Genomic DNA, 15926 nt, shown 5'->3' on the forward strand with positions numbered 1-15926 from the left:
GGATTTCACCAACCAAATGGAACAGTTTAGCTCCACCATTGAGCATCTTTGTTAAGGCCACTTTTGTATTGACATTCTCATTTATTTATGAACATGCAGCATTTGGGGCCACTTTTTGTAACACCTTTGCTCATATATGCTCAAAAAAAGTAAACTGAATGAACAAACATTCTTAAGATATCTTCAAAATATTTCAAGATTACCTCTCTTAAACTGGACATTACAAGTTGCGATTATCCACCAATCACTAGATTTCTTTCTAAACCACTGCTGTTCCTCTCATATCCAAAGGAACCAATCACTCACTGGCAAAACAGTAAAAGTAACTTCTTACGGTAGCAGGTGATTTGACTTGCTACATCAAAAGCTTAAAGTAGCTGATAATTATAACAACGGTAGTCTGATTCAATGACTTCTAATACTGTTCCAATTTCCTCTAACTTACGTAACTCTGTCTTCACCAAACAGCAATTGAAAAACAGTGGATATCAAACTTTAATGTGAATAAGAATCACCTTAGGTGCTTATAAATGCAGATTATTAGATGTCCCAAGGTGAGGTATGAGTTACATTTTTTTAAGGTCCGGCTGTATTTTTTTAAAGTTACCTTTTTAAAAAGCTACCATGGAAATTCTGGCACAAACAGTAAATGAATCATACTTTGTGAAACAACGATGTAGCAGTTTAGAACAGAATAACGTATGCTATGACGAACCCGTGGCAAAATCCGTTTTGCCTACCCTCACCCCCACCAAATATTAGACTTGCTATTTCTTTTAAGCTCTCGCCATCTCAGATTCATTTTGGTAACTGTCAAGCACCCGTTAGTGCCCGGTTAAATTTAAACATTTCCAAAAATCTCGATGTTTAATTTTTTTCATACAATATGTGTGCATCTATGCTGATATATATGCTCATATAATCCTAGAATGAAAAAATTATGCATCTGCATAGCAACCTTACAAAACTAATACCATCCCCTTGAATATGCACTTGTAAACTTAGAAAAGTCTTTTAAATAGTTAAGGTCTCAGGCAAGGAGACTCACCTACATTTCTGCAACTTGACTGTTTAAGTGAATATGGAGAAGCTGATGTCAAAAGAACTATTTCAACAACTGAACATGCACTGTATGTGTTTTTGAATGAGTATAAATAAATCCTCATTTATCATTTTCTGCTGAATTCACACCTATATGAGGCTAAAAATTGCATTTCCAACAGCCTTCCCAGGCACCATCACACAAGAGCAGCTTCCTGATTATTTGGAAAACCCTTTAACATCTTCTCTAAAACTTCTTCTAAGGCCCGGTAGAGAGTTTTAATAAAAAGGGGAAATAAGACACGGTATCACTTTTAATATTTCAGTGAAAGAACAGGTAAACCAGAGTAGAGGAAAAAAGAGGTTGAGCAGCAAGGACAGGGATGATGTAAAATTGTGTGAAATAAGAAACGAAATCAAGAATTAAAAATAGAATTACATTTTCGGTTTGGCAATACACAAACAACACTAAGTGCACTTCATAAATTTCACTATTGTTGCTCTAAGTGATATGACCATAATTCACGTTAGTAGTGTACTTGGCATTTTTTAAAAGCAGAAAGGATTGAGAGCGTCACTGCGTTTAAACAGCTCTGTTATCTCCGACGAGAGTGGAAGAGAAATTACCAGAGCTTTTACCAGGTCTGAAAGCCCAGCTCTGACGCCCCCAGTGCTGGTACCCTCTCCTTCCAGCTTCAGCGCAGCGCAGAGCATCACTGCGCCAGCAACCTCTTAGGAGCACGGGCACTGTTGCCTTCGTGACGCTTTTACCTGATGTGTGAGGGGAGATGGCTGTTTGCCCCTTTTCTCGTCGCGGACGGGGAAGAGAGACTTCAGCAGCTTCGGCATCTGCGGCACGAAGGATCTTACTGGACTCAAGTAGGAGGCTGCTAGGTTACTGAGTCCTGCCAAAAATATTGAAAGGAAAAGAGATAAGGCAAAAACAATTACAGAGACATCTTCCTTACTGTAAATTGGCCACATATCCTTTGTAAGCAAATCTAACAATATAAATCAAAAAACGTATCCTTAAAAAAATTAATATTAAAAGACATGCTCTTATTATAGTTACCCTCAAACACAATGGTGTTTCCTTTTCCAATTAAATAGCAGCAATTGGGGTACTTCTAAAATGCTCTAATATCCATCGTGCCTATTAAATGCGAAGGGTAATCCAACCCCGGGCCTTGTCACTAACTGGTCAAGTACTATTGGGTTGGCCAAAAAGTGCTTTCAGTTTTTAAGTAAAAATAAAAGACACATTTTTCATTTTCACCAAGAACTTTATCAAACAATGTATTCACCCTTTTGTTCCCCTACCTTCTGCCATTTTTCAGGCAACTTCATAATTCCGTCTTCCCAAAACTTTTTTTTTTATATTTATTTTTGGCTGTGTTGGGTCTTCGTTGCTACGCGTGGGCTTTTCTCTATTTGCAGAGAGCAGAGGGCTACTCTTCGTTGCGGTGCGCAGGCTTCTCATTGTGGTGGCTTCTCTTGTTGCAGAGCACGGGATCTAGGCGCACAGGCTTCACCGGTTGTGGCGCGCAGGCTCAGTAGTTGTAGCGCACGGGCTTAGTTGCTCCGTGGCATGTGGGATCTTCCTGGACCAGGGCTCGAACCCGTGTCCCCTGCATTGGCAGGCAGATTCTTAACCACTGCACCACCAGGGAAGCCCCCAAAACTTTTTATCTTTTTAAGCAAAGAACTGTTCAAGATGCCTTTTACATTCTTCCAGGAAACTGAATTTTTTTCCATTAAGAGAATTTTGTAAAGACCGAAATAAATGGAAATCCAAAGATGCAATGTCTGGTGAACACAGCGAATGAATCAGAACTTCCCAGCCGAGCTGCAACAGTTTTTGCCCGGTCATCAAAGAAACATGCAGTCTTGCATTATCCTGAAGGAAGATTATGCATTTTCTGTTGATTAATTCTGATGCTTTTCATCGAGTGCTGCTTTCAGTTGGTCTAACTGGGAGCAGTATTTGTTAGAATTAATCGTTTGGTTTTCTGGAAGGAGCTCATAATAGAGGACTCCCTTCCAATCCCACCATATACACAACATCACCTTCTCTGGATGAAAACCAGCCTTTGGTGTGTTTGGCGGTGGTTTATTTCACTTGCCCCACAATCTCTTCTGTGCCACATTATTGTAAAGTATCCACTTTTCTTCGCCTGTCACAATTTGTTTTAAAAACAGAACGTTTTCAGTACTTTTAAGTAGAGAATCGCATGCAGAAATACAGTCAAGAAGGGTTTTTTTCCCCCCTGCTTCACTTACGTAGAACCCAAACATCAAAGCGATTTACATAACCAAGCTGATGCGAATGACTTTCAACCTTGATTTGGATATTTTGAGTATGTCGGCTATCTCCCAGGTGGTATAACGTTGACTGTTCTCAATTAATGTCTCAATTTGATCGCTATCCACTTCAACTGGTCTACCCGACCGTGGAGCATCGTCCAGCGAGAAACCTCCAACAAGAAACTTCACAGACCACTTTTGACACGTTCGATCAGTCACAGCACCTTCTCCATACACTGCACAAATCTGTTTTTGCGTTTCAGTTGCGTTTTTACCTTTCTTGAAATAATAAAGCATAATATGCCGAAAATGTTGCTTTTTTTCTTCCATCTTCAATATTAAAATGGCTACACAAAAATTCACCAAGTTTTATAAGTCTTTTTTTAAATGCACGCTGATATGACAGCTGTCGCAATACAATCTAACAAAACTGTTTCGAATGAAGTTAAAGACAACTAACTGCTACTAGAACCACGTTACGGGAAAAAAACCAAATGAACCTTTTGGCCAACCCAATAACTTCTGCCCTAGAATAAAATGGGGCTTTTCATTTTTAAATCACATAGCCAATGACACACTCGTACAGCTCTCCATCCAGACTTTAACCTCTTTAAAGTCAGGGACCATATCTTATTCAACTTTAATTTTTCATGCTGTTTACTGAATGAAGATGATGAAACTGACCTTTCAGGAAGACAGTGGTGTTTGAGTTGTTTTCACAAGAGAGGGACAAGTGCCCTGAACCAACCCTGTTCTTACCTGCTCTTAATTACCAAAGGCTGGGGTCAGACGTGCAGATAACGCCTATGATATTAGGAGACTTATTAATGCTTTATTCTTTATAATTCTTTATTCTTAGTGAATAAGACTAAATTTTCAAGAAAAACTAATTCAAGTCATATGTGACTTGAAAACTGTACCCTAATTAACACTTTAAAAAGAAGAAGCCAGGCAACTTGAGGCATCTGTATATGAGGCTGCCTGAAGAGAAGCACATGACCATCCCCACCTCTACTCCACGCTGGACCAAGACGATGCAAGTTCATTGGCAATACAGATGGTGCACGGACCTGTACAGTTAAGGTTTTACCTTTTCCATAAAGGACTATTAACTCTAAGTAAACTAGGAAAAGTTACAGAAGGATATTCTGTAATCATGAGCTCAGTCATTAAAACAAATACAGCAAAGAGAAAGCTATTTGCCAAGAGATAGGTCAAAAGCAAAAATAGGGATGAGAGAAACAAAAAAGAGGAGACAAGGGAATTCCCTGGCAGTCCATTGGTTAGGACTCCATGCTTTCACTGCTAAGGGCCCCAGGGTTCAATCCCTGGTCAGGGAACAAGGATCCTGCAAGCCTCGCGGCATGGCCACCAAAAAAAAAAAAAGAAGAGATAAACAAACAAAAAGTTTAAGATGAATGAAGAGGTAGAAGATATAATCATCTAAATGCTAAGAAAAAAATTAGGAATAATCTAAAGTTTTACATGCAGTTAAACTAACATTCTAGAGTGAGGATGACCTCTAATTAAATATCTAGCCAATAATCAACTAAAGGCTGCATCTATCACAGAAAAAGAGATAATCAGACATGATGTGTCTCCTAAGGGAAGTACATAAAACTACCCATTCATTTACCCTACCTTCCGTCCCTCCCTCAAATTAGCCTGAATCTGACCAAGGCTGTGGATCTAATCACCAATTTACAGGAAATACACGGGACAGAGAGTCATGTTTAAATAACCTGGTGAGGATGTCACCAGTAAAAGTAAAAATGTACAGAGTCTATGTACAAAACCTGGTCTCTTCAACAAATACAAGGCAACAGGGAAAAAAGATGAAGAGCAGATAGACTAAACAGACTTAAGACACGTATCAACTAATCACAATGTGTGAACCTTACTTGGATTTTCATTCAAAATGACTAAGAGATATTCTTGATCCAACTGGGGAAATCTGAACACTGACTAGATGTTTAATGATATTTTGGAATTATTTTTCATTTTTCTTAGGAATGAAATGTTACTGTGGGTATTACTTTAGAAATACATGTACAAGTATTTACAGATGAGATAATATCTGAGATTTGCTTTAAAGTCATTCTGAGAGGGTGTGGGGACGTAGTGGGAGCACAGATAAGTAAGCCTGGTGATGCACTGATCGTTCTGAAATCAGCATGGGGCACTGGAGGGCACACCATGATTCTCTTTCTACTTTGTCTGATATTTTCCATAGTAAAAGGATTCTTCAAAGTGAGGGCAAAATAAAAACTTTAACATACAAAAGAAACAGTTTGTCACTAAAAAAAAAGATGATTGCTAAAAGCGCTAATGATGGATACATAGTCACTAAAAAAGAAACTAAACTCAGAAGCATGGAATGAGCAGGAAGCAATGATGAGCAGAGCAAAGTGGTAAATATGCAAATCAAGTAAACACTGATTAGAATCTTTTTCTTTAATTTACAGAATTTTTAAACAAGGTAGTAGTCTATGACCAAGTAATTTCACCCTAGGTATTTACTCAACAGAAATGTTACAAAAAGACCTATACAAGAACAAGCTTTAGTCACAGTAGCCAAAAACTGCAAAAAAACCACATGTCCATAAACAGGAGAACTGGTTAAAAACTGATAAATTCCACTGTGAGAGTGAAATATCTCTCAGCAATAAAAAAGAATAAATTACTGATACATGCAACAGTATGGATGACTTGAACAGATATGCTGAGCAAAAGAAGCCCAACACAAAAAGAGCACATACTATATGATTCCATTTAAATGAAACTGTAGAACGGGCAAAACTAATCTGAAATCAGAACACTGATGCACTGCGGGGAGTAACTGGAGTCACATAAATCTTCTAGAGCTCGACTGGGGTGTAAGTTACATGAGTAAATAAACTTGTCAAAACTCATTAAATATGACCCATAGACTAGAAAAAAGCAGTCAGAAAAAGACTAGGGGATTGGTCATGATGCTGGAGTTAGCAGGTAAGAAGTTTAAAAGCAGTTTTTATACACAGGTCCAAGGATGTAAAAAAAGATATGGTCTTAACAAATATACAGGTATGAAAGAAATATCAGCAGAGAAGTTAAAACTATTTAAAAAGAAGCAGCAAATGGATATTCTAAAGCTAAAAAGAATAACTGTAATTTAAAAATTCTTGGATGTGCTTAATAAAAAACTAGAAATGGCAGTAGAAATTATCCAATCAGAAGAAACAAAAATAAGATAAAAAGATGAAAAATTATAATCAAAATAGAATAGAGCTTCTGTGACCCATAGGGCAATATTAAGCAATACAACATGTGTGCAATTAGATTCTCAGAAGGACAGAAAAGGGCAGGGGAAAAATGTAATTAACTAATAGTTGAACATTTCCCAAAACTGTTCGAAAAATCTCAATGTATAGACCCAAGAACATCGGTGAAACCCGAGCAAGATAAACACTAAGAAAACTATACCTAAGCACATCACTGCCCAACTTGCTAAGAAGAAAAATAAAGAGAAAAATTGGAAAGCGAACAACGTAAACAAAGATATACCACATGTCGTGGGAAAGTGACACAAATGATGGCTGAATTCTCATCAGAAAAGAAGTGTAAAAGATAATGCACTGTCTTTGAAGAGCTAAAAGAAAACAAGCTATCAACTCAGAGTTCTCTACCTAGTGAAAATATCCTTTGAAGAAAAAAGTGAAATAAAGATATTCTCAAAAGGGGAGACCCATCTTCTCAAGGAAAACTGCACAATAATACAGGATATTCTTCAGGCTAAAGAGAAATAATATCAGATGAATATATGATCTTCAGGAAGGAGTAGTGACAGAAATAATAAATATGAAGGAAAATATAAAAGATTATCTATAGTTTCTTAATTTCCTTAAAAGACAAAGAGCTGTTTTAAAGAAAAAAAAAACAACCACTGTAAAATGGGTTCACAACACCTATAAAAGCAAAAGATACAACAATAATACAAAATAAGAGGGGTGGGGGAACAGGTAAATGGAATTACACTGTTGCAAGATTCTTATATTTGTGCAGTGGGAAGTGGTAATTATTAATTCTAAGTAGACTGTGGTAAAATTAAAGATACCTACTAGATTCCTTTAACAAAGATGTTAATAAGTAAATACAGGTATACCAGAAAGCCAAAGAAAAAATAAAATACTGCAAAATATTTTTCAATTAACCCAAAGGAAAACAAAAAAGATTACAGAGGAAAAAATAAATAAATAGGCCAAACAGAAACCAACAGCAACATGGCAGAGATAACAATAATAATATTAGATGTAAAAGAACTAAACATGCCAATTAAAAGGCAGAAATTGTCAGACTAGATAAACAAAAAACACTAAACCTAAATATGCTGTCTATAAGATAATCACTCTTAAAGATAAAAATACAGGCTAAAATTTTAAAGACTGAGGCAAAGATACACCATGCAAGCAATATGCAAAAGAAAGTTCGTGTGCCTATACTAATATCAAGCAAGACAGATTTCAAAGTAAGAGTATTACCAGAGAGCTAAAGGGACATTTCATAATAAGAAACATAACTATGTCAGCAAAAAATAACAATTCCAATGTGTTATACCCAGTAACAGAGTTTCTAAATGAATCATGCAAAAACTGTTATAATTAAAGGAAAAAATAGACAATTTCACAATCATTGTTTAGAGATTCAACACCTTCTCTCAATGACCGACAGAACAAATATGAGGGGGGAAAAATCAGTAAAGATACAGCAGGTTTGAACAAGGTTATCAACCAACTTGACCTAATTGATATATACAGAACACTGTGCCCAAAACAGAATAGACCTTTTCAAATACACATAGAATGTTCACTAAGATAGAATATAGTCTCAAAACATTTAAAAAGATTGAAATTTTGAAGAGTCTGTTCTCTGCTCATAATGAAATTAAATAAGAAATCAATAATAATAATACACCCCCAAGATATAGGAAAATGAATTAATATGCTACCCAATAACCCAGGGGTCGAAGAATAAATCAGAGAAATTCGAATATCTGGAACAGAATGATAAAAAAAACACATCGTGCCAAAATTTGTGAAATGCAGAAAGAAATAACAATCAATGAAACAGAAAATAAAACCAATTTGGCTCTGTGGGAAGACTAAAGAAAACTGACAAACCAGTTTCAAAAGTATTTAAGGGCTTCCCTGGTGGCGCAGTGGTTGAGAGTCCGCCTGCCGATGCAGGGGACACCGGTTCGTGCCCCGGCCTGGGAGGATCCCACGTGCCGCGGAGCGGCTGGGCCCGTGGGCCATGGCCGCTGAGCCTGCGCGTCCGGAGCCTGTGCTCCGCAACGGGAGAGGCCACAGCAGTGAGAGGCCCGCATACCGCAAAAAAAAAAAAAAAAAAAAAAAAGTATTTAAGAAAAACAGAAAGAAAACAAAAATTATCTATTTAGAATAAAAAGAATGAACATAACAACAGATCCTATAAACATTAAATGATCAATAAAGGAACACTGTAACATTTATGTAAATAAATTTAATAATTTTGGTGAAATAGAAATTTCCCTAAAAAACATAATTTATGAAAACTTACAAAGAAATATAAAAAGTTAACTTTATAATAAAGAAATTGAAGTCATAATCTAAAATCTTCCCACAGAGAAAATTCCAGGCCCAGAGAGTGTCACTGGTGAATCCTGTCAAACATTTAAGGAAGTAGTAATACCAAGTTCACATAAACTCAGGAAAAAAAGATGAGGAAATTTTTCTCAAGTCACTTGATGAAACCAATGTAATCATGATACCAAAACCTAACAAAGACAATGTTATGAAAAAGGTACATATATTCATCATAGAACATATGTGCAAAAACTCTAAACAAAATATTAGCAAACAGAATCAAACAAATATAAAGGACAACACATCATGATCAAGTGGTATTTCTCACAGGAATGCAAGATAAATTCAACATTCAAAACAATGGGACTCAACACGTTATGATAAGGAAGGGGAAAATTCAGACAGGCATTAACTAGTAGGACAGTGGTTACCTGGTAGGAAATCCTGATTTAAACTACTTCTGAAAGATGCTCAAATTTCATGACAGTGATTGAAAAAGGAAAATGTAACTTACCTGCATCAGGAGAATGGTTATTTTGGGGACAACCAGGGGGAGATGGGGCAGCCGGAGTGGTTGCTCTAGAAACAGCAGTTTGCGATACATCCTGTTGACTTTCCCACCGGCCCTATTAAGGACAAAATCAGGAATTTTGATTCATATCAACTAACAAAAAAATCTAAAGATACTGAAGAGAAATCTGTTACACATTACTAAAGCTTTATTCTTGTTATAGGACATGATAAATCTTATTACCTAAGTATTCTTCCTCTTCTTTATAGAATTGCTCTCCCTAATAATACCACCTCACATCTGGGTATCCCCTATGATTAGTGATGTTGAGCATCTTTTCATGCGCTTATTGGCCACTCATATATTTGTATATTGGAGAAATTTGTTCATGTTTTCTGCCCATTTTGTCCAAATGGCTAAACATTTGCCTAAGGCAGGACTGAAGCCAAATGCAGAATGAACTTCTAGGATAAAGATACAGTCTGAAGTTTTGTTTTTTTAAAAAAAGCATTTCTATTTTATTAAAAATTTTAGGTGTCAAAATTCAAGAGGTTGACAGTATAGTACAGGAATAGCAATTTTTCATGCTGTCGGTGGTTCTCCTGTACCTGCAGTCGCTCCACTGCACACCTGTGAACACTGGTGTTCACTCCCCGATGGGCTAGGGACGGGGCAAGGTGGTCATGTCTGCCAATGCAAAGACCTGTGCCAGCGACGGTGCACCTTCCTCCCTCTCAGCAGCTGTTGAAGGTAGAGACTTACCTTCTTTGCGTCCCCTAGACTTGAGGACTTGGTCAATCTGTGAGATGATGCAATGTCATTGACAAAAATCACATGAACTAAATAAACCTTGGTTTACTGCTTACTACAATTTACAGCCTCCTAATAATCTTTCTCCTATATCATGCTGCTTCTCACAAAACAGGGATTTAGTAAGACATTCCTCTTGAAATCCTCCCTTCCGCTCTGCTCCTTAGGCCCTCTCTGCTCTTGTGCCTCAAGATACCCTCTTTCACTTCAGATTCTCGACGGAAGCCTAGGAACAGCTCTAATACAGTCAGGCATCTTCTCCTCCGCCACATACCATTCATGAAAGTAAAAACTCTAGAACAGCATATTACCAAGCCTCTCATTTTTTTTTTAACAGATATTAAAGGTGAGTGGCAGTTAAGCCTAAACCAAGTAGTCACAAGTTGCCAATAATGGTAGTCTCTGAATGAACAAGTCTGACTGTACTTTCAACTTGTCTTGTAAATTCCCATTAAAGAGAGTTCACTGCATAATACAAAAACAATGCCCACCAGCTGATGGATTAGTTTACCTGTCTAGAGCTTGAGCCATAAAAATGGTGACAGCACCGAAACACTTTGAACATCAGTCCCATCCAGTAAAGAAATAAACCCCAACCCATACTACCAGTATAAAAACCAGTAATGAAGATGAGACATAACTCTTTTAAATGCTGTACGTTCTCTTTTGGTCTTCTGATAATCACTCTGACTTCTTTTTCACCAGAGTTTAAAAAATGGTATTTTATATTAGTTTAAGCCAGTACTCCACAGATGAGTGACCCTGACGATCAACTTGAGTCTTCATTAGTAATCGCCTGCAAAGTAAGTTCTTTGCTGCTCCTGAAGGTGGATGGGGGAAGAAAGCCCTCTTAGGTTGCCAACATGTACTGGAAACCTATCTGCTTTTAGCAGCAACCTAAGTACTGATCATAAAATCGATAAGCCCTAAGTGATCTGGATCCTGTTTATCTTACAGAAGCCCATTTTCCCCAGGAACTCTCTCAGCACTTGATATTTTAACAAAGGTATGATGCTCAACAGTAGGAAGCTAGGAAGCAAGAGAGACATGAAGAGATGATGAGGGAAATGAACTATGAACATGTCACTGTAGGAGCATTTGTGTTACTATGAATCACACACTGATTTACATACTTTAATGTTTCATTAACTTTTTTGCATTTAAATTTAATTATCTGTCTGGGAAGCTGCAGCTCTGTGTACTCTGGGATGTCACCATCAGGTGACGGGACAATGAAGTCAACACTCTACTGAGCTCAGAGGAAGAAAAGTCTCACGCTTTCTTTACAGGGTTTAAGCTCATGCAAGGTTGTTCTGAAGACAACATACTTAATTTCAGAATAAATCTGTTTTCATACTTTACATTTTTCTTCCTTGTTTGGCAGCTGACACAGTGGGACTCTGTCCCTTAGGAAAACTAAGCAGCAGATTTGGAGTCAGCACCTCAGCCCTTTGGTGTGGTCCAGTGACAAATACTGTAGGTGTCACCTCTTCCCCAAGGCACACTCAGGGCTCTGCTAGCTTCCCGGGTAATTTTTACCAGCTGGAACTCCCACACCCAATGTTACTCCCAAATCTGAATAGAGGCAGTAACTCTTACTGTCTCATATATTCGAATATCTCAAGTGAAAACATTTGAAAGGATGCACACAGTACTTACACAGAGCCTTAGCCATATCGTTAGCCCCATCAGAGAACGAAAAACGGAGACTCATTTCATCCATCTCCCTTAACCACCATCTTAACCTTGAGGAATCTCACAGTCTCGCTAACCAGAGACGGGGACACAGAGTGTCTCAAATCGCTCTGGGACAGAACAGGCTCTGCTTCCAAGGGAACAACAAATTTGGATGATAAACTGGTATAACACTCCTCCCTCCTCTTTCTGATACCTGCAGATCTCTGGAGAAACACTCCACTGAAATCATTCACTATATTCTTTCTCTCTGGCTGTACATGTCCATTCTCTTGCCAGGAGTGGAATCTGTGGTCCGGGGTCTAGCAACACACACTGCCACCCAGGGACAAGGCAATTAGTGTCTTTCCAATACATTTCACATGCTTGGCTGGTCCAGGGTTATTCTCCCTTTACTGAAATGTTGGGGAAGAAAAAAGGAAGCATCCCAGTTAAAGGTACTTCAGAGGGAGATCAACTCAGGACAATGAATAAAAAGGACTTGGCCAGACACCAGGCCTTTCTGCTTTCTTATGAGCTCAGCTCTCAAAGTCAAAGAGTATGGCATTTTTCTTTTTAAACTTCTACCACAGTAATCCACGCTCCACTACTGAAATCTGGAAAGATCAATCTGTGATGTTTCTGACATTTTTCATGTCTATCAACCTTCAGAATCAGCCACAATGGGACTTCCCTGGTGGCGCAGTGGTTAAGAATCTGTCTGCCAATGCAGGGGACACGGGTTGGAGCCCTGGTCTGGGAAGATCGCACATGCCATGGAGCAACTAAGCCCGTACGCCACAACTACTGTGCCCGCACTGTAGAGCCCACGAGCCACAACTACTGAGCCCATGAGCCACAACTACTGAGTCCACGAGCCACAACTACTGAAGCCCCCGAGCCACAACTACTGAAGCCCCCGCGCCTAGAGCCCGTGCTCGGCAAAGAGAAGCCACTGCAATGAGAAGCCTGCACACCGCAACTAGAGAAAGCCCTCTAGGTGGTCACAAAGCACCGAGCTGATCTCCCTGTGCTATGCGGCTTCTTCCCACTAGCTAGCTATTTTACATTTGGTAGTGTATATGTAAGTCCATGCCATTCTCTCACGTTGTCCTAGCTTACCCTCCCCGCTCCCCATGTCTTTTTTTTTTTTTTTTTGTGGTACGTGGGTCTCTCACTGTTGTGGCCTCTCCCGCTGCAGAGCACAGGCTCCGGACGCGCAGGCTCAGTGGCCATGGCTCACGGGCCTAGCCGCTCCACGGCATGTGGGATCTTCCCAGACCGGGGCACGAACCTGCGTCCCCTGCATCAGCAGGCAGACTCCCAACCACTGCGCCACCAGGGAAGCCCCCCTCCCCCCATGTCTTTAAGTCCATTCTCTATGTCCATCTGCGTCTTTATCCCTGTCCTGCCCGTAGGTTCTTCAGAACTTTTTTTTTTTTTAGATTCCATATATGTGTGTTAGCATATGGTATTTGTTTTTCTCTTTCTGACTTACTTCACTCTGTATGACTGACTCTAGGTCCATCCACCTCACTACAAATAACTCAATTTCGTTTCTTTTTATGGCTGACTAGTATTCCATCGTATATATGTGCCACATCTTCTTTATCCATTCATCTGTCGATGGACACTATGCTTAAAGGCAAAACCCAACAGAGAAAAACACAGCACGCTCTCAGCTGGCTTGAAGACCTGATCGGTCCCCCTTGGGCACCTCCTGTTTTCCTGTTATCGCTCTCCAGACAGACACAAATGCTCTGGGTATTCCGTCAAGGGGTCTGGTTTTGATCAGGAAAGTGACAAAGAGGTAAACAAAGAGAAGCACCAGTGACATTCCAGGTCCAAAGGTGGCTTCTCGTGCAGCTAAAGAAGAGGTGACTCATATCTGGTACCAGCCTTAACCAGTGCCACACTACATAACTGCAGTTTTCAGGAAGGTGATGGGGCCAAAACACACAATTCAGTTTTGTTAACTGAATATTCATCCAGGCTTTTGGCTATTTTTAATTGCACCATAAACTCCAATCAGAAGCTGACAAACATCTTACTAACTTATTTAAAAATATATAATTCCATTTAAAATGTCTTTAAGTAAGACCAGTATTTTCTGTTGACAGAGTTCCATGGATTGCAAAAGATCTCAAGGCACAGCCACTGTTTAAATGGAAAAATAATCTGCTGAAATTAATTCTGCACCTAAATGTGAGTCTAATCTGGTAGACTGGTCACAAAAAGTTTGCTAAGCTTTCATTATACCTATACAAAAACTGCCTTACAATAATGATGAAATAGCCAGTAACAGTAAATAACAACATCACTGCAATTAGGAATATTTTATATTCTTAATTGAAAAGCTTTTCAAGAGTGATTTCTTTTAGGCCATAAGGTGAAATTAAAAGTTAAGAGTAGTTAATAAAATTCAATTTATCTTTTTAAGATCAATTAGCTCATCAGTTGCATCTTGGTGGAGCTCAGTAAACAATTCCAACTTTAATATGTAGCGAGCATCAATAAATAAGGCCATGCAAAATGTGGCTGGCCGAATTCCAAGTATTATAGGCCAAAGTGTGACACTGTTTTAGTACCTTACCACTTGCTCTCACCTCCCCAAGAGCCCTAATCCTATCACACTCTCTGCTCCTGCCTCCCGGACACACCTTTTAGTGTTACTTCTCTCCCGACTGAGTAATCTTTGCCATGACATTAACTGAAAATTAGTAGGGAAAGGCAGACTTGAACTTACTCCGTGGCCTCTCCCTGCTTCTAAACCTGGATCTTCTGATATTAGGTGGGGAGGACACGGCAGATTCTCTGGTCTGTGACTCTGATTTCATAATCAAGAAAGAGGGATAGACACATAGATAATGGAACAGAGAACCCAGAAACAGGCCCACACGAGTTTGAAAGGTAGATGTAACTGTGATTATAATTTTCATTTTTTTTTAAATACAGTTTCTAGCATTTTAAGCATCGATTCCAGGTTAAAATTATATTTCCGACTCAACTTCCCTGTATGTTAAATACTTTCACGCAAGGAAGCCAGGATGGTCCCACTGAGCAAAGTTCTGTGGCCTTGAAGGAAGGCCCGAGGCACTTTTGCTCTCTTCTTTGCTTCTCTCCCCCGTCCCATGCTTGAAAAAAGTACAGCTTAAAAGTTCTCATTTACTGTATCATTTGCTTAACTAATAAATTAACTCCTACTCTTCACATTCCAGAGCGTTCTATATTCCATCAGATGCCTTTGTTCCTGGTCTCTTCTGACAGATATTTTCATAGCCCAGGTAACAAGGAACATTTGAGAGGAACTGCATATACCGATTACCAAAGTTATTTTTACCAAAGGGTAAGAGCCAAAAACAGTACAGTGTCAAATTTAGTCGTCTTATAAAAACTACATTTAAAAATGCATTCTTATTCTCAAGGTAAAAGCAAGCATGTTTTAGGATAGTAGGATAATACTTGTATCCCACTCATTAGGAAAAACCTAATGGATTAATTACCTCTCCCTGGATCTCTGAAAACTGCAGAATGAAGGAAGTCTCCAAAAGAAAAGAAGAAAAACAACATGAGTCTTTGAGATTTTCCAGAACAATTTCTTTAGTAATCTCTCCTTGAGGATTTTGCACGAAAATTATTACAGATAAAGCAACTGAAGACCTTCTCAAACCACTACTTACTAGAGAATAAAATCTTCTGCTAAAAAGGGTAGAGAATAAAAATTTTTAATTTTAATTTAATTTTTTTCAATAGGTAATTTGTTCCCATGATCCAAAAAACAAGTAATATAAAAAGGCACACAGTGAGAAGCCTCCTACCTCAGGTGCCCACATGCTTCTACTCTCTCCCCAGGCAGGTAAGTAATGGTATCTGTTTATCATATATCCTTATAGGGTTTCCTGTGTCTATGTGAGCAAATCTATAAACAGTCACATGCACCTCTCTGTTTCCCTCCTTTTATAAGTCAAATGGTAGCATACTGTGCT

The 15926-nt window shown here is 38.7% G+C and overlaps 1 protein-coding gene across 2 annotated transcripts in view; it reads right to left on the bottom strand.

The window, feature by feature from the left end:
* Positions 1-15926, bottom strand: part of KIF13B (kinesin family member 13B) — a 187670-nt gene that overhangs the window by 26040 nt on the left and 145704 nt on the right. Inside the window, exons 36-38 of one of the 2 annotated variants that reach the window (XM_030879138.2) lie at positions 15444-15482; positions 9460-9571; positions 1813-1946 (exon numbers count right to left, since the gene is read on the bottom strand). In XM_030879138.2, the coding sequence (XP_030734998.2) occupies positions 1813-1946; positions 9460-9571; positions 15444-15482 (285 nt within the window). The remainder of the gene's footprint in view (positions 1-1812; positions 1947-9459; positions 9572-15443; positions 15483-15926) is intronic. The other variant, XM_030879140.2, reaches the window with a different exon arrangement.

Source organism: Globicephala melas, chromosome 6 (genome assembly GCF_963455315.2).
Source record: "Globicephala melas chromosome 6, mGloMel1.2, whole genome shotgun sequence".
Lineage (NCBI taxonomy): Eukaryota > Metazoa > Chordata > Mammalia > Artiodactyla > Delphinidae > Globicephala > Globicephala melas.